Below are 20204 nucleotides of genomic sequence, written 5' to 3'. Positions count from 1 at the left end.
AGTACTTCAATTGCATGTAACATTTAACTAACGGGAACAATGTATCAGTCAGACATGACGCTTAGAAGGCGAATCTCTTGAGGGTGCTGAAGGACTGGTGCAACCATATGCAATGATGATGATGACTATCTGCAGCACTATACTGCTACTTCTCCTTAGCTGATTGTGTACTGACCTCTCCAACTTGTAAAAAAAATGATTAGCATTGTGGCTAAATTATATTAAGTGGCCGTCTATTCGCATGAATTCATTAACATTTTCATTTGGACTTCTCCAGGAAAGGAGATTCACATTTTTAAAGGGGATTTTTAAAGGGGAAAACAGCATATGTTTGATTTATGATTAATTACATTTTATATTGAAAATGTGACTTAATCACAATGTGGCATTTATTAATAATGTTAATAACACTGTCCAGACACAAGCTTTTCCTGTGTATATGACATTTCATTATTATACTAGTACAGATATAGTAATGCAACTTTAGCATTTACTAATAACACTGTCAATATACATCTCTATGCTGTCTCTACACTATCGTGGGTCAATCATATGCTGTCTCTTCACTATTGTGGGTCATAAATATACACACTTGTTGCGCTTGACTTACACATGGCACAAATGACACCATTAATAAGCTGGATGAATCTTGACATGATCCTGACTTAACATTAGCACGTAAATATACTAATTTCTATGTGCATCTTTTCCTACTTACACTTAGAGCACAAATGCATCCACCTCTAAATCATACATGCCAACTCTCCCGGAATGTCCGGGAGACTCCTGAATTCTGGATAGGTCTCCCGGAATCCCGGGAAAGCTGGTATTTCTCCCGCATCAGAGTCGGCATGGAGTTGTGTATGGACGTAGCGGGTGGGGCTTCGCGAATCATCTCATTTTGGCCTCACCCCCAGTGACGTAATGCCTGCTTTGGGTCTTTTCAACAGTGTAAAGAGTCCCAAAACAGGCATTTCATCACTGGTGGCAAGGCCAAAATGAGGAGATTCGCGAAGCCCCAACCCCTTCGGCCCTCCCCCTACACCCCTCTTCAGTGATCTCCCGGAGGGAGCCAGCCAAAAGTAGGCAAGTATGCTCTAAATGAGGCCCATTAGGTGACAACACTGATACTGTTTTATATAACACTACTCTTGTAATATATTTTGTGCCATATTTTTGTGTTTGTATGTGGTAAACATGCCATGTACATATACAGAATGTGCTGGTTTTATGGACTTTTTGGCACAGCTATAAAGAATAGGCAACACAAGCCAGCAGGGTTGACAATTTGCACATCCTTTTTTTATTTTCCTTCATTTTGTATATAAATAATGTATTTTCAAATATTACAAATATTTACCTAATCAGGGCTGAATCATTTCCATGCAAGTCATGTATGTAGCTTATAAAAATCTGGTGTAATGAGGGTTTGAAAAGTGGGATACTACAGTAATATAGGTATATGGGGAGGCACAGAAATAGGTGGGGGGGGGGGCATGAAATGCTATAAATTCATGTTATTCTTACCAACACATGTCATTTTCATCATGTCCAGGTGGTATCCATCAAAGCAATCACATGTGTATCCTTCCTGTACTCGTACACATCTACCATTTTCACATCCGTTCAAGATGCCACACTCCTCTGCCTGCAGCTCCTCGTACTTCCCAGCTTCAAATCCTGCAAGAGTAGGGCATGATTATAGCATACAAATGCTGGGTAATAGTGACAACATGTCATCATACCAAGATCAAGACCACAGACAGACAACCTGCAGCTTTCCTGATCATAAAACTTGCTTACAAAGTACAGCTTACTGTTACCAGAGCCAACTGGCACTTGTAGTTCAAGAAAAAGTTGAATAAGTACAGGAAGTTGCATTTCAGTACTCAGTGTCTAAACTATCCTCTTACTAATTAATGTACAATCATGTGGTTGAATTCATATTATATTATGAGTTTGACCAATAAATATTTTGAATAATGATATTTTATATATATTTGTACGTAGTATATATAAATAACAAATAATATGGGGGATTTAGCATTGCAAGTTATGCACAGATGCAAGTTAAATTCGTCCTACTGTATTTAGATTTGCATTACACTTAATTCCCGAGGCACAAGTAAGAACTTGCATAACAAGCATAAAACTAACAAATAAATAATCCCATATATGTACATAGCTCAGGTGGGCATGGGTAACTTGCATCTCCCCAACCTTACTGTACAGCACTTTCATGTAAACCCCCTGATCCGCCACTCAGAAGTGTTACATATAAGCAGCTCAAAATACTGGCCCAAGTTTACAACGTGCAAATGCATTTGTGCCCCAGTCAATGTAAAGCAAGAGTAAAACGCCAAATGTAAAATGTCTAATTGCCAGCAGATGGCAGCATAGCTCCACACTGAAAAGTGACCACTCGATCAACACTATGTTCTGAAAGGAATATTTTTCAGTGTACTTTACAAGCATCTAGTTCATTGATTTGGGAAATATCCAATATAAAATTATAAATAATATACAGCACAAGCTATCCAGTGACAAGTAATCAACTTAATACCAGTCTAATCTATTCTGATGCATAATTACAATATAAATGCATAACAGAACATGGTAATTTATTTAATCATTTTGGGTTGGAAATACAAGTATTGAACCCTACAAACAAACAAGTAACTATTGGTGGGAGAAGTCATACCACCTAAATTACCTTAATATAAAAATTGAAAATAGGTACTAAATAAGTATCAGGGACCTAAAGGGTGAAGTTTCTCTTTCTCCCTGTTTTAACATTTTCACACAAACTTTCTAGAACTTTTGATCATACTATTATTTTAATGTGATATTTTGTTTGATTAAGGCTATACATAATAAATATATGATATTAAAATGAATGTATTTATGTCACAATATCAGTATGGATTGAGAGCCTCCAAAACAGAACTATTTTTTCTCTCTAGTAATGTACACTCCTTTGCTGACATCAATAACAACCTACTGTAACCAGACATTTGCAAACTCTGAAAAATAACCACTATGTATTGTAATAAAAAAACATGCTGCAAAATAAACATATATAAACTGAAAATAATATTTTTGCAATGAAATACACTTCAAAATTCAATTATGTAAATTTTACAATGCTCTATTTTTTGATTTTCATTTCAGTGTATCTTTAAACTGTATCCAAATTAAGTACACACCGTACCAGTGTGATGAATATCCACCTTTTGTCGCGGAGGCATATTAAAAATGCAAATACTGTTTAATCAACTGCTTCTAGATTAATAATCCCTAATGAAGAAAGCAGTCCCAGATTTATCATGATGTTACAACATACGTAGTTGTCTTATCTCCCGGAATATCCAGGAGACTCTGGAATTTCAGGAAGTTCTCCTGGATCCCGTCCCACTCTATTTGGAAGTGGCAGGGATTTTTATGTGAATTGCGTCATTATGCCCAACCCTTGATCCGCGATCATACAAATCTTTGTCCCTTTCCTGTAGGACCTTCCTGAAAGGAGGTCCAAAATGTAAGCAACTATGTGTTACAATTACTCTAACAAACATACGTGGCACGCATCAATGTTTTCTGTGATCTTTTTCTCATCAAACATGAAAACTCTGTACAACTATGCTATAATGGAGTTTCAAGCCAAAGCAATTGATTATCCCTTTTGAACAGTTTAAAAACGCATGCGCTTTGTATATATACGCACATCTGTATTCAGCAAGGAGCAGATGTGAAGATATGTCTGTTGATGTATACGGATCTAGGTCTGTTATGCTCTAATAGACAAGACATTGCAGGATACATCCAATACTTATGTGGAATATAAAGTCACTAAAATAAAAACTATTCAATTACCTGTTACTAATATAGTTATTAATGACAAAACTTTAAAAAAAAAATCCCCCTATGAAATACATTAATTAGGATGTAATTAATGTCCACTGTACATAAAATAAATTTTTACAGTTGCTTCTGATTGCAAACACGTTCTAGCATGCAGACTCAGCCATCATCGCTAGTATTCAATCGGCACTTAGACTAGACCTGTATCTGGTGCAAGTGATACGACTGAAAATCACGCACCTTAGAGATGCCCGAAGCTTGAATCAGCTGCTACTGCGTGTGCTCGAGCAGACACGCCCTTACTGTACATTGATCCGCCCATTCCCCTCCCCGTTCCGCCCCTGAAATCGTAGACTGCAGTAAGTGTTCTTTGCACTCAAAGATTAATTGAACGTTGCTCCGTTCTGTTTAGTATGGTCCGGTTCTGGCCATGCGCAATTAATTGTGCGCATTATATGCAACATATCGCCAGTTATTCTTCTTAATGAATGAGGCCCTATGTAACTTGGTGTCTTCACACTTTTACCTTCATATAAAAATGTACTTTGTGTAATATAATTTGTAGCTAACATGTAACACTCTCAGATTTTATTGATTTCCCCTTGCATTGATTATTTCCATTTGCTTACTTAATCTTGTTTCATAATTGTTTATTTTTAAATACTGTGAAAATGAAATGGAATAAAATTATGATCATTTCCAGTTGTCGTCATGTTGGGGCAATGTAGTATCATCTATTTGCCTATGGTGCCTGGAAATTAGATTGAAATATTGGCTACTATTCCTTTTAAATAGAAATGAATTGGTGGAGTCACTATGCAGCTGAACCATGTGTATTAGAGTATATCAAACTAACAACATATTTGAGGTTGTGGCTTTTCGTCATGCTTATAAACCTTTTACAATTATTTTTGTCCCGTGGTTATAAATAAAGCTTGGTGAAACTAATCTGTCCCTCTATAAGGCAGTACAACATTCATCACATAACAGAAACATATTCTGTTGTGTGTTACTGAGGGTTGGGCAAGAGCTGCAGAACCATTTGCATACTTTATAGCTCTGATTTATTAATCTGCAATTCCACACATCGCATTGGGGACTGTGCACTTGTTAAACTGCCAGCAACATACACACCCCATGTGATGCTGGATGAATCCCATGCATATCTTCCCTGTTTCGATTACTGGCCGACACAGCTCTACATAATGTTTTCTTTCGCTGTAAATAATAAGTAAGGATTAACAATTCATAAGGGATGCAAAAGCTGCTTTGCTGAAATATACAAACGGTCTGGCCAAGAATGGAGTGCATTAAAGATGTTTTCTGAGTTTATATTAGACTGCTTCATAAAGAATATATATAATTTATGATGCATAACAATATTTTATAGGGTCTTCATGAGATTAGATTTAACTTGTGGCTTTCCAGATGTTACTGAAGGACCACTCATTTCCGAAAGGGCTCCAAGGGCTAGATTTACTAAGCTGCGGGTTTGAAAAAGTGGGGATGTTGCCTATAGCAACCAATCAGATTCTAGCTTTCATATATTTAGTACTTTCTACAAAATGACAGCTAGAATCTGATTGGTTGCTATAGGCAACATCCCCACTTTTTCAAACCCGCAGCTTAGTAAATCTAGCCCCAAGTCTTTATGTATTGCAGTGGCCTCTCTAGCAGTTCTCACTTACAGTTCTACACTACTACTCCCAGGATGTTGCAACGTTGGCAGAATTACTACTGTTGTATTAGGCTAGTGATACACAGGAGCTTTGAATGCCTATGATTCAAACAGGGAATTTTCACTGTCCAGTTCCATGCACGTAACAGGCCGTGGGAAAACTGAACAAATGTAACCTCTGAGCACTCCCACAACCAGCATAGAGATTACTTGTGCTTGTGTGCCAGTAACTCAGCGCCTACACTGCCTGCTATTGAGCTCATACCCACTGGTGTTTCATAAATGTGTTTTACTTGCATTTTTTTACCCATGTAAACAGGTCCATTGATTCTAGTGCTGCCATATCCACTGGTGTTTTTATGTGGGCTGCAGTAGTATTTTTCAGAATACTAATTGTTCCATTTTTTTAGGCTTTTACCACATGTAAATGCAGAGCGAGCTCTAAACCACTAAGAGAATACCAGTGGATGTGCAGGCAAATAAAATACGCAGAAGCTGGTTGTAGTACATGCAGGCCCATATTTAGAAATGAGGCTGTCTTAGGTATTGTGAGTGAATAAACTTTAAATTAGTGATTGTGCATTCTAATGCCTCTATACTCAACACCTTCTATTTTGAATGGGGAAAATAGGTGGTTAGGTAAAAGCAAGCACTCAAAAAATAAATAAAATAATTTGCAGAATTGGTGCATGCATGTGTGAGGCATCTGTAACTACAGGCTGTGCTGGGAATTTTCACTCCATGCCGCTTGTACCTGCTGCAAAGAGACTGAAGCTTTACTACGCCGTTAAGTGTAGTGGTTGTAGAACAAATATGTTTTGTTTAGACTGTGTTTTGTTCAGACTAATGCTGCAATCCGGTGATGAATGAAGTGTGATGGGCCCACTAGGTCATGCCATTCCCGATCCCATAGAGCCCTGTATGCTCCCTGGTACCTGGATGCCACAGGCCTTAATTTAGAGCAGCAGAGACTTATCTTATTATCAGCTGTTCATGGAATTATAGAAGTCAGAGATCAATGAATACAAAAGCAAGAGAACCAAAACTGAACAAGAGAGAACTAGAACAACCAATACTGATCAACGGTCAGGACTGGTGGGGGACAAGCTTATACTAATAATAACCAGAGGTTAGACAGGCAGCGGACAAGGGTTTTCCAGTAAATGTAGCTAAAGGTCAGGGCAAGCAGAGGACAGTGTAATCCACTAACTGGAGACAGCAAAAGCACACAGCTGGAGCAGAAGCGTGGAACAATATCAGTGGAAGGGAAAAACAAAACTGTCCTATAAAGCCATTAAGTAACCAGCTCCAGCATGTCTCTGTACAGAGTAGCAGAGGCAGGTCAGGGTACAAGGCCACTGCCCCTAAGTGAAACCTTGTAATGTTCCAATAATAACCTTTGTTGATGCTTGAGCATTATTAATAACTTAACTAAACTACTTTGAATCATTATAAAGTAGAATATACTGTAATATCCTACCTTTCCCCATGATAACAGCTGTTTAGAGAAAAGCATTTCCATTATAGAAGTTTTCAGTGCTCTCAGGTTACCTATACTGCTCAATGTCCAGACAGCCAACAGTCTGATACTGCATGACTGTAGTAAGTCAATGTAAAATACCAATGTATAACTTTCCCGTGTTTATAGAGATGCTTCTTACCTAATTTTTGACTTATGCTCAATATTAATAGAAGAGTTGATGAACGTGTATTTAACTGATCATGCAATTGTACCATGTGTTTACTGTATGTGGAGGCTAGAGGGATGTGTGCAACTTGGAGTTTTTGATTTGGGTTCCAAAACCAGGGCCGTAACGAGGACAGTGCGGGTGGTGCGTTCGCCCAAGGATCTATGCCCAATCTTTATTTGCCTTAATTAGTTAAATGTGGTGCTGCATTTCAGCATCTGCCCAGCTCCCGGAAGCGGTGTGACGGTATGTCGCTGCCAGTTCAGTGCAGCTGAGAGAAGCCAGGAAGAACGGAGGGAGAGTGGTCTACAGAAAATGGGAGGGGGAGAAAGAGCTGCAAAGAATGCTGCAGAGAACAGAAGGGCTGAAGAGAACAAGGGGGAGAGGTGGCTGCAAAGAACATGGGGGAGAAGGGCTAGAGACAAAAGGGGAGAGAGGTGGTTGCAGAGAATGGGGGGGAGAGGTGTCTACAGAGAACAGTGGAGAGGAGAGTGGCTGGTGAGAAGAGGGGGAGTATGCCTGGAGAGAATGGGGGAAAAGCACTAAAAAGAATGGGGGGAGTAGGGCTGGAGAAAACAGGGGGGGGAGTGGCTGCAGAGAACGTGGGGAGGGAAGTAGCTGCAGAGAACAGGGGGGTGGAGAAGTGGCTACAATGAACAGTGGGGTTGAGAAGTAACTGCAATGAACGGGGCGGGGGGAGAGGTGGCTGCAGAGAACGGGGGGAGAGGTGGCTGCAGAGAATGGGGGGAGGAGAAGTGGCTACAGAGAATGGGCGGGAGAAGAGGCTGGAGAGAACAGGAGGTGAGTGGCTGGAGAGAAGGGGGGGAAGGTTGAAGAGAACAGGGGGATAGAGGGGGTGGGAGAGAACAGTTTAGGGGATAAGTGGCTGGAGATAATAGTGTGGAGAGGAAGGGTGAAGTATTCTCTCTTGTTCAAGGTTCTAAAATATCTAGTTACGAATCTGGCCAAAATGATCAAGCTACAATTTTCCAAATTCTGCTTTGCCTAGTCTGTTTGAATTAGAGTTCCAGTGTAACAAACACAAAGTGAATACTATATGAATATTGTCTGGACTGCTATTCAAGGAGATAAATGTTTGCTCCATGTGAACATATGAATACAGAACAATGAGATCATTAAAATCAGCGTGTCATATGGACAGATTGTAAGGTTACTGCCCTTGTGTGGGCACTGTGATATCACTGACCTACTCAAATATGCTTGTGCCAAAGCGTAATCACCTTGTTGTGAGTTCTTTGGATTTGAGCATGCTGATGCTGCATGTTATTAACAAAATAGTACACTAGTGAGTATACTAGTAAGATTTTCATACACAGCTAATTTTGGAGACAAGGATACCAATTTTAGAGACAGGGAGTTGTGTGAGTCGGAACAGACAGTAATAGCATTTTGGAAAAGATTATTGTTGGAAACAAACCAAATGCTTGGGAATTGGTATTTACTGGATAAGAGGCTTTTATTGGAGGCCATGACAAAAATATACAAAATTACATTTAAAAATTAAACTCCTCTTTCATTACCCTACCCCTGGCATTCCTCTCCTTGTTACATTGTTTATCAGTGCTTTTCACAGTGGCTGTAGGAAAAAACACTTAGGGTTTTATTTTGAGTTGGACGTACGTCTTATTTTTTGGATGTAAACATATACATTTCCTGCAAGCAAGCTAAAATGCATCTGTATCTAGATTTCTGTGTATATTAAGCTGGAGATACAACCTAATGAGGCTTGGATGCATCTCCAGATACACTTCTTATGAGAACCAGCCTGGCCTGTGAAGCAGGGCACTGTACACCTAGCCTGGTCCTCCACGTAGGCAAACTCCAAAGAAAAAACTACTTTTACCATCTGATTTGGCCTGAACAGCATCCGGTTTAGGGGTTTGCAAACCGCCAGACATCGGATACAGTTTGAGTTTTCCGTGTCCAAACCGCAGGATAGTAAATCATGTCTTTTGGATCCGAAAACCGTCTCTTCTGTGTGGCGGTTTGCAAACCACACACTAAACCGCTGCTTATTAAATCTCCCCCCTGGTCTGTGTGTACGACATTATTACCGAGCGCCAGAAATCACTTACTTTTTTTCCCTTTCCAGTTGTCTGAACTTTCTGGATAAGAGATCTAATACCAGTTGTTTGAGGATAGCGATTTACTTCTGAAGACATTCACAATTCAATGATAAACCAAAAATGTTCAAAATGTTGTCCATGAAAATGCTGAATGTGGAATGTGCAATATAATAATAATAATAATAATATAATATAATAATATATATGAACTGTGAGGTGAAATAAGTAAAAATACGCCGTACAGCCACATTTTCATGTGGATTGTAAATTACACATTTTTCCTACTATAATCTTGTATTCCCTATTGACTTATGATTTGAAAAATAAATTTAAAGATATTGTTCCCTGTACCCAAGTGAGTAGTTGTAGTCTATGGTGGCTAAATTTTGGCCAAAGAAGAGCAAGGTACTAACAGTTTTTACTACCAAGAAACTGTTACAGATGAAAACCATGTTAGTGCAATGTCAGTTGACATTCCGTAAATGAAGCATCATCTGCTCTACAGTCAGCTAAACCCATCATGAATATTATTTCTGGGAACCTACATATTTCAGTTATAAAAATGAAATGTACACATGGAGTGGTGGATGCAGCAAAAATCACATTTCCTTCTATGGCTTCTGGCACCCTAAGTATCTTCTGGCAGCCAAATCTCTATTATTCATCAATTTTTTACTATTGCTTGTATCCATGGCTAAAAAATATGTAGAATATTATTCAGTTAGATATTTTTAGTACCATTGCCAGAACAGTTACAAAGGAAGGTACACCTGTGCTTAGTTAGCCAGCAAGAAAGACTTATAAAGGCAATAAACTGGCCAAGAATTCGGGGAACAAATAAAGAAAAGGTTTTTTTTTTGTGGAAATGATCCAAGGAATGAAGTACTATTGAAAGATTTTTATTCAAACTACTTTGTAGTCATCCGAGTTTACGTCTGTCAGTGACCTCCACAGTGAATATATTCCCCCTGGGCAACTTTATCCTACATCCTGCATGACCTATGAAAATAACATGTCTGTTTATTTTATGATCTGTTTGCCCGATGCCCGGTTCCAGAGGGAAAATTATAATTAGGTGCAGCTCACCAGAAAGTAGCTCCAGTGGATTCCAGTTCTGTAGTTGTGTACGAGGTAATATCTCTTACTGGCTTCCATAGATGGCTGTTATACAGTGATCCACTGTGTTTGTGACTATACTACATCCACAGTCTAGATTGGAGGTTTTAACTACTCTGCAAGAGCCGCCTGTTTTTCCCTCCAATTATTTTAGAAATCAGACCTTAAAGATGTTTGTTATGACTGCATGTGTATGAATAGAACAGATAACTGCTCTCATAAACATACTCTTGTTATAATCTATTCCATACTTGCCAACTCTCCCGGAATGTCTGGGAGACTCCCGCATTTTGCGAGAATCTCACGGACTTCCGGAAGAGTGTGGCAATCTCCCGCATCTGGCAGAATTCTGCCCACTTCCTAGTAAAGTGGACAGAATTAAGTCCCAAACGCCGCGATTTACCGCACAATACTGTCAAATGACGCGTTTGAGTCATTATGTCACGGGGGGCGGGGGCAAAAGGAATTTTGGAGCCCTGCCCCCATCATGCCCACCTACCCCAGCAGGTTCCCGGAAGCCAACTTTCAAAAGTTGGTAAGTATGATCTATTCGCTCTATAGGCAGAGGCCCAGAGCCTCCCCATAAATATCTATTCATACTATTTATAAAGGTCTGTTTTCCAGAAAAATTGCTCCCCCAAGAACTTAGATATGAGTGAGGTCAGGATAATGCAATATGATTGTCTCCCTTTGCTGTCAGAGCTCAACAACATATATGTGAGTTTAAGTGGAAACAGTGGCTGCCATCCTACATAGAGATATGAATGAGATGTTAGGTAATCAGAAACCAAGAATAGTGCAATAGATAGGTCCGTTGGTAGAGGATTATCTATGCATAGACTAACACCTAGGAAATTCAGGACTTTGTTCAACTTACGTTCCGGAAGGTTGTATGGATCGGGTTGTGCTATATATTCTTCTGAAAAATGAAGGGCATCTTCTCCATAGGGTTGCCTGAATCTCGGCACTCGAAGGTTGCATAGATAAGCATAATCCTCTGCACATATAAAAAATATAAGTAAACATTTATTAGCATAAACTGAGTTATGGTTTTACTGTTTTTTTCTATAACAACTCAAAACCACATAACTTGCCGTTGACATTGCCACTCACCCCTATTCACTTTGCACATCATACCCTAGTACAGAGTAATAAACCATCTTTACAAATACATTGTGATTTGTCAAGCAAGCTTAACATGGTTTAATCCTGATTTTAATATATATGTGAAGTCTAAGAAGGAATTGCAAAGTAAGACGGTTTACCAAAATTAGCTGGTGGTAGCTTAAAAGGCCAAAACAGTTTTTCGATTTGTTTTTGTTTCATATAATATATGTGATATATTTGTTATCTAATTTTGAACAGTATATCAGTTTGTGCACTAAATAGTTAATATGCATAAATAATACTAATTTGAACAATCAAAATATCACAAAGCAGAAACATCCTGAACATAAAGAATATCAAGTGGGGTAGGTGAAGGTGTGAGTTCCTTCGAAGTATTGAAAAGCACATTGTTAACAGCAAACATAGAGTAAGTAAGAAAAAATTAACACAAATCTTCAAATATTAAAGAAAAGCAAATGGTAAGATAAAAACACTAACATACACACACACACAGGAATGTCTTCCCAAATATGATAACAACTAAGAACGGAGTTTCCGACTGTAACAGTATTTCAGCTCATGACACTAGAGAAGCATGTTTGTATGCACTGATATCCTATATGAAATATGACATACCCCCAGGCTGTTTGTCCCCAGTACAGCAATCCAGTCATTAAAAATATGACTGCAACATTTCTGACGAACTTTAATTTTATTTATGTCTGAAAAGAGATTTATCAGTTTTAACACAAGTACTATCTGGGGAAAGCAAACAAGACTTCTGAATTTGTGGAGTAAGTATTTGCAAGGTCTTAAACTAGGTGACTCAGACCAGACTTTTTTCTATAACTTTTATTCAAAATTTTCCATAGTAAAAGTAAGACAGATAACAGCAACAAAAAATTGGGGCGAGGGGACGTTAAGTAAATAATTTAACAATTGGATGAGTTCTGCAAATACAGTTAGAATCTTGGTCATATTTGCAGATCGACTGGTGTGCAGCAAATGCATAAGAGGTGTATGGTTTAGCTTTAGCAAACTTTTTCAACATCAAATGGCTACAAATGGGAGGTAGGTTTAAACATAGTGTAGGTTTGTGGTCATTTTTGGGTTAACCGCTATCTAAAAAAAGGGCTCTACATTTGATGGTTCCTAAAAATAACAAGCTTTACTGGACTAACGCTAGATACATGGTGTGTCTCTTTTTTTTTTTACCAGTGATCTGCAGAGATCCTGCTGCCCACATGCTTTCTGCTTTACCGGACTTGCCCTACATGCATGGTGTGTCTTCTATATTACCTATGATCTGCAGAGATCCTGCTGTCCACATGCTTTCTGCTTTACCGGACTAGCCCTACATGAATGGTGTGTCTTCTATATTAACTATGATCTGCAGAGATCCTGCTGTCCACATGCTTTCTGCTTTACCGGACTAGCCCTACATGCATGGTGTGTCTTCTATATTACCTATGATCTGCAGAGATCCTGCTGTCCACATGCTTTCTGCTTTACCGGACTAACCCTAGATGCATGGTGTGTCTTCTATTTTACCAATGATCTGCAGAGATCCTGCTGTCCACATGCTTTCTGCTTTACCAGACTAACCCTACATACATGGTGTGTCTTCTATTTTACCAATGATCTGCAGAGATCCTGCTGTCCACATGCTTTCTGCTTTACCAGACTAACCCTACATACATGGTGTGTCTTCTATTTTACCAATGATCTGCAAGGATCCTGCTCTCCACTTTGCTTCTGCGTATGTGTCTTAAAATGTAAATTCCTTGGTAATTAGGCGGTCTATTTATCAAAGATACAAAAGTCCTAAATCCTGCAAAACCGGGAGTTTTTGCAGGATCTAGGACTTCTACCCATTTATCAAAGCCACCTGCTGTGCTTCCACATGCAATCTATGGGGAAGCCCATTTATCATAGAAGCAGCAATACAACTAGCGCTGCTGTCCTCCGACTGCTATTGACATCTCAGGATTAAAATAAAGCAATTTTCCTTTTTTTAAATAAAGTTAATTTAATTATTTGTTAGCATTTATTTTATTCCATATCTTTAATATTTTTTTTAATGGAATCTGAAACTGAAAGCACAAGTCTGGGCTCATGCATGCACAGAGGCTCCCTGCTCTGGCCTGGTGACATTTTTGAGGGAAATTGCCCGATCTAAGATTTTCTATTACTAAGGTAAACAGTGATAGAACATTTTCATATCAGAACATTTTTAATAAATAGACCCCTAAATGAGAAAGCAGACTTTTGGAGAAATCCATAATGTACAACATTGTCTGGGTATTTATAGGTAATATATTCAGACTTCTTAGTGACTGACCATAATTTATGTGTAAAATCAAAATGGGAATTTACAACAGAGGTATTTTTAAGGCAACATCTCTGAAAAAGACAATTTATAGCCTATTTCCAGATGGCTGCAACTTTGATCAGGCAGCCACACATCCTTCCTCACGTCTGGGAGCTGCATCAGCGAGCTCTTAGGAAATGAACCGGTTAGGGGGGAGTCTGACTATTTCAAAAACCTCAGGTTTTCTATTTCGCAATGACTACTGTGCGCTCTGCTCGTGTCTAAGCAAACACTTTCATGGTTTTATCTACGCTTTTCAGGAAGACAAATTATCTTCTACTGTGGAGACATTACGCCCTTGTCTCAGTTGTATGATATAAATCTCTCAAGCAGAAACCATGATTAGGTATTATGGAAACAGTAAATATTACTGATGGCTATCAAGTGTTGGAGAAACTCCAGAATATATATGTATCCTGTGGCTTCAAGGTGTAAAAGCTCATTTGAAAGCCAATGCAACCACTTAAGCCATCACAGAGAAAAAGCATTATTCAACATAGAATTTTGTAGCTCATATATACATCTGGTGACTGCTAAATTGATATTTTGGGGGGGATTAAAACAATGCTATTACTAAAGATAGCAAATTCTTCAGGAAATAAGTGATTTATATATACAGTGTAAGACATAATATACTGTGTAGGATATGATAAGTCACCGAGAAGATCCTTCAACTGCATGCACATGGCTGTAGGCTGAGGTCATTCCCATTACCCTACTGATACACACATGTTCCTAGTGAATACTGAAGTGATGATATCACTAAACATTTATGGATAGATATTACTTACAGACCTTTCTACATATACGGATATCATTTGTCTATTATATATCAATCAGTGTACATTATTGAACATTATGGGCCTGATTCATTAAGGAAAGTAGGGTAAAAAAAAAAAAAAGTTTTCTCCTGGACAAAACCATGTTACAATGCAAGCAGTGCAAATTATTTTTTTTATTTTACACATAAGTTAAATACCGACTGTTTTTTCATGTAGCACATAAACACTTTATGGCTTATTTGTACACTGAAATTTAAAGTTGATCTATGACATGTCCTAGCCCAAATACAAATCTGCTATCGCATTTTAAATTTACCTTCCCCTCCAATGCAACATGGTTTTGCCAAGGTGCAAAGTTACTAAATGTTTTGCTTTCCTTTCCTTACTGGCTCAGGCCCTACATATATATTACAGGTCACCATGACCACATTAAAATCCTAAGTCAGTAGGAAACTTCTAGCTGTGAAAATTGCTAGGATAAATTTATCAGTAACAATGTCAGGACTCAGGAACACCATTTGATAAATGGACAATTAGTTGTTTTCACTTCCAAAAACGAATTGTAGGCTACTTGAAGTCATGCTTACACACTAAATAAAATAGGTAATATAGCACTATTCCAAAATGCATTTTGTGTGGAGTAATGTGAATGTTAATATGGGCATATGTAGGTCCATGGGCCCGATTCATTAAGGATCTTAACTGAAGAAACTTCTTATTTCAGTATCCTGGACAAAACCATGTTACAATGCAAGGGGTGCAAATTAGCATTCTGTTTTACACATAAGTTAAATACTGACTGTTTCTTCATGTAGCACACAAATATCACCTTTAAATTTCAGTGTACAAATAAGCTATCAAGTATTTGTGTGCTACATGAAAAAACAGTCACTATTTAACTTATGTGCAAAACAGAATGCTAATTTGCACCCCTTGCATTGTAACATGGTTTTGTCCAGGAGACTGAAATAAGAAGTTTCTTCAGTTAAGATCCTTAATGAATCAGGCCCCATGTTTTTAATAAAAAAAATTGGGTTATAGCAAAATAGCCTGGGCAAAGCACAGACAAAACAATATTTACTATCTGGTAATTGTAAGTTTTTTCTACAGGTGGAAAGACGTATAAAATCTGCAATCAGTGTGGATCCATGTTTTTTTCTTATTAATGCATATGAACGTCTCTTGAATAAATTTTTCTTCCATCTTCTCATTTACGGTTTACATCCAGAGTGCTGCAGTTTATATCTATGATTTTCAGTTTTTACATTCAACTAAGTCAATAGCAACAGATAAAAAAAATGGGTATTATCTGTTCTTTAACTTTTGTTTACTCTTGTTTTTGTAAAAATTAACATACCCCTGCACAGGAAAAAGAAACTGATTAAAAAAAAGATGAATGAATAGATGGATGTAAATATGGATAAAAACTTTATCTATTAAAAAATATTATTCAAATGTACTTAAAAAACATACTAAAAATTAATAAAAATGGAAAAAATGTGGATGAAATGTATATGTACTTTATATACATTGTAATATGTTAAATAAAAGTTTATGAAATGAAAATATGCCTAACAAGTACTATACTTAAAAAAAACAATGTAAGATCATGTTGTTGTTCAGTTAATGAGGGAGTATAAGCAAATGGATGTATTAGGGTATGACTGATCAAGCACAACTGAGTTGCATCCGTAAAATGCACAATAGCCAGTACAAGTCCAACTGTGGATTGGAAGAAGTGGAGATGCTGCCTATAGCAACCAATCAGATTCTAGCTGTCATTTTATAGAATGTACTAAATAAATGATAACTGGAATCTGATTGGTTGCTACAGGCAACATCTCCACTTTTTAAAACCTGCAGTTTAGTAAATATACCCCTAAGTCATACATGAATCTTTATTGCGCATATTTAGATGTAATCAGTCCCATGGTTGTGTGCATTCATAGATTTAAGAGCACACAAGCCCTTATTTAGATGCTTTACTCTGTGGTGCACTGCAAATAGTACATTATACTTCATATCATTAACAGTGGTACCATTTTATACTTTTAATTAATTTAATGAACTCTTCATTAAATATTATCAGTACTGTTTCCGCACCTGAGTCTTTCATTGGGCATAGAGCACACTGCATTCCCCATGCTTCCCCATATAAACAGCAGCATTCTGTATAAGTAGTCTGCTTCCCATCCAAAGGCCGACGGCACATGTAGTCTTCACTGAGTTCTTGCCAACAAACATCCTGGAATACATCTGTTTCCTCTGTAGGTTCTGTAAAAGAATCAGATTATATATCATGTGTGATACCCTGCAAATCACAGGTATATTACATGATGCTCTCATTCAGAAAACTATAGTTCCCAAGTGCCCAAGAATATACTGGATGGCTTCAGGGAGATTCTTGGAAAAAAGGGGAGGAGCCAAAAACAGACTGGCTAGAGAGAGAAGTGATGTGTGTGGCTGCTGGCTGAACTAATGAAAGATCTTCCCCTAACGAGCCACTGAATCTATGGAGAGAATTGATTCCCCTCAAAGTACCGCTGCGTTAAACGTATTACCGTTATAACGGTAATATTAACCCGGCTTTCAGGGAGCTGCGAGCAAAAAGCCAGCGTTAAAACTACCGTAATAACGGTATTTACGCGCACTACTAGCGTAATAACGGTAATAGTGCGCAGGCAGCGTTACATTTTCAAGTAACGTGGCCAATTGAATTCCCCCCTATGGCTGACTTGTTGTCCTGAGGGATGTTTGCAGCCAGCCCAGAAATAAGCACCTTTGTAGCATTGGAAAAGCCTAACTTGCCATGGCCCATGAGATGTCAGCGGGAATCATTAAGACAGATAAGTTTCTTTTGCTTTGCTAAGTTCAAGTTATTTAAGTGAGACATCAACCTGTGTTAGTAAAACCTCTGACCGAGACTGTAATATTGCTATTATTATTATTATTATTATTATTATCTTTGACTTATAAGGCGCCACAAAGGGTCCGCAGTGCCGTACATTACATATACAAAAAACAGAACCAAGACATAACATGATACACAAATATATACAAACACAGGTGACAGGGTAAAGCAAATCAGATTATATCTGACAGATAGTGAAAGGGATGGTAGAAATCAGCAAGAAGGCCGAAGATTAATAAAACAGGGAAAACAGGGCTAGCGAAGCAGGCCAAGAGGTACAGAGGGTGAAGGAACAGTAGAAGGAGCACACAAGGAAAGAGGGCCCTGCTCATGAGAGCTAACAACCTAAAGGGAAGGGGAAGACACATAAAGGGTGGTACTAACTAGGGAAGAGAGCCAGGATAAGAAAGTTAGAAGGACTGATAGACTTGAATAAAGAAATGAGTCTAAAGGGCACGCTTGAAGCCTTTGAGAGTAGATGCTAACCTGATGGAACGTGGAAGATCGTTCCACAGCAGGGGAGCAGCCCTGGCAAAGTTCTGAAGACGAGAGTGAGAGGAGGTGATCAGTGAAGTAGTGAGGCGGCGGTCAGAGGCAGAGCGGAGGGGGCGGGTAGGAGTGTAGGTAGAAATGAGATTGGAGATGTAGGGAGGGGAATATTGACTAAGAGCTTTAAAGGTGAGGGTGAGGAGTTTATATTTAATTCTGTAGGGTATGGGGAGCCAATGTAGTGACTGTTGGAGGGAGACCGCAGAGATAGAGCGGCGGGAGATAAAAATGAGGCAGGCAGCAGCATTGAGGATAGACTAAATGGGTCAAGGCGAGAATCAGGTAGGCCAGAGAGAAAAAGTTTACAGTAGTCAAGGCGAGAGATAATAAGCGAGTGAACAAGGGTTTTCGTAGCTTCCGTGGTGAGAAAGGGACGTATCTTAGATATATTCCGAAGGTGGAAGTAACAGGATTTTGAGAGGGACAGAATCTGAGGCTTAAATGAGATGGAGGAATCAAGGATGACCCCAAGGCATCAGACTTGGGGGACAGAAACAAGGGTAGTGTTATTAACAGAAATAGAGAGGGGGGGAGGTGGAAGAGTCCTGGCAGGGGGGAAGACTATAAGCTCGGTCTTGGAAATATTGAGTTTAAGGAAGCGTTGGGACATCCAAGATGAGATGGCCGAGAGACAGGAGGAGACGAGGTATCATGTGTTATATATGTGTTATAGCACTGGCTAAAGGAAAAGTTTTGTTCCAGCCAAATCTGCTGTATTTAAAGTTATCTACAAGCTGACTGAAACTGCCTAAAATGGATGCTGATGAGAGAATTGCAAGTTGTTTAACCCTACAGTTGCTGGGAGAGAGTTGCTTATTCCATTAGATGGATTGCTGATTTTTTACTGATTTCAACTTGAACAAGTAAATAAGATTCATGTGTCAGCTGAAACTTCCATTAAACCTGTGGATTATAAATTACCCCATTGGGTTCTGTATATGATAGAGTGAACTAGAAAGCATCTAACCTGAACAAACTGGATTAATTGTAGCATCTCTGCTGATTCTTCTTCTGATAAGTATAATCGGTATAATTGCACTAAAAGTATTGTGTTGATTTATGTTTGCATATTGTTGAACCAAGATTCCTAAAATGTGATTTATTTTGTGACATGTTGTGTTCGCCTCTCTACCATACCACTGGGCCTGTAGAATCCTTCCTTATACTACTTTTGGGGTGCCAACCATCTGCCCCGTTACACATGTACCAACAAATCAGCATTTTTACAGCTTAACTTGGAAAGTATTACAGAGGTGTGAAGACGACATAGCAGCTGTACCAGTTTTCTAAACATCAGTGAGGGGCAAAGTCTTCATTTGCAGAAGTCAATATCATTAAACAATATTCGCTGCTCTCCTTGTACATCTGGTTTCTTGAACAGGTAGGTTTGCATTTTTTTTGGAAATTACTCTTTTTAGTTTTTCTAATTTAATCCTAAAAGTCTTATTTTTTTGAATGGAAATGAATTTTAGTTAGGCTTTCACAGATTCATCTTATAGGATGGTCTACTTCAGATCAGAGATCCCTGCACTAATGCCACCAGTTGCCAGGGGGAGCCAGGAAACCAGTAGCCCAAGTAAAAACTAATTGCATTGCTGAGATAATTAATATACCTATATACTTAGCTACATATGTCCACCATGCTCTGGTCACACCTCTGCAGCAAGTTCCCATGTTCAGTGTGAGGTGCTTTTTCTAACAGAGCAGACAAAGATAGACCGACACACTTACGTTGCAGAAATGCATTATGTGGATTGGTGAATTCATACACCTGCATCACTTCCCATTAAAACACTGTCCTAAAGACATTTGGCTTCAGTTGTGTGCAATGAAGTTGGGAGGCAAAACTTGGCTTTTTATCAGAGCAACAGTAGAAGGGCACCTTAGCACTGTATAATGTATTTTAACTCCTTGGTTCAACGATGTTGGGGTTTAGTGGTCATCTAAAGTCTAACTATCCACCTTTGCAAATGTATTTTTTTTATCATACATAAAAAAGGTGGGAATTAAAAATGGAAAGAAAAAGGTTTTTCTGAACACTTAGGGCCTGAGTCATT

General features: G+C 38.5%; 1 protein-coding gene across 2 annotated transcripts in view; it reads right to left on the bottom strand.

The window, feature by feature from the left end:
• The window catches only part of LTBP1 (latent transforming growth factor beta binding protein 1), a 348337-nt gene that overhangs the window by 2069 nt on the left and 326064 nt on the right, over positions 1-20204 (bottom strand). For both annotated transcript variants that reach the window (XM_075203670.1, XM_075203671.1), the window contains 3 exons: positions 16791-16961; positions 11305-11424; positions 1528-1680 (listed from right to left, as the gene is read on the bottom strand). In XM_075203670.1, coding sequence (XP_075059771.1) covers positions 1528-1680; positions 11305-11424; positions 16791-16961 — 444 coding nt within the window. The remainder of the gene's footprint in view (positions 1-1527; positions 1681-11304; positions 11425-16790; positions 16962-20204) is intronic.

This window comes from Mixophyes fleayi, chromosome 3, assembly GCF_038048845.1.
Source record: "Mixophyes fleayi isolate aMixFle1 chromosome 3, aMixFle1.hap1, whole genome shotgun sequence".
In the NCBI taxonomy this organism is placed as follows: Eukaryota; Metazoa; Chordata; class Amphibia; order Anura; family Limnodynastidae; genus Mixophyes; species Mixophyes fleayi.
The sequence above is the reverse complement of the archived record's forward strand: the minus strand, read 5'-3'. Positions and strand labels throughout refer to the sequence as shown.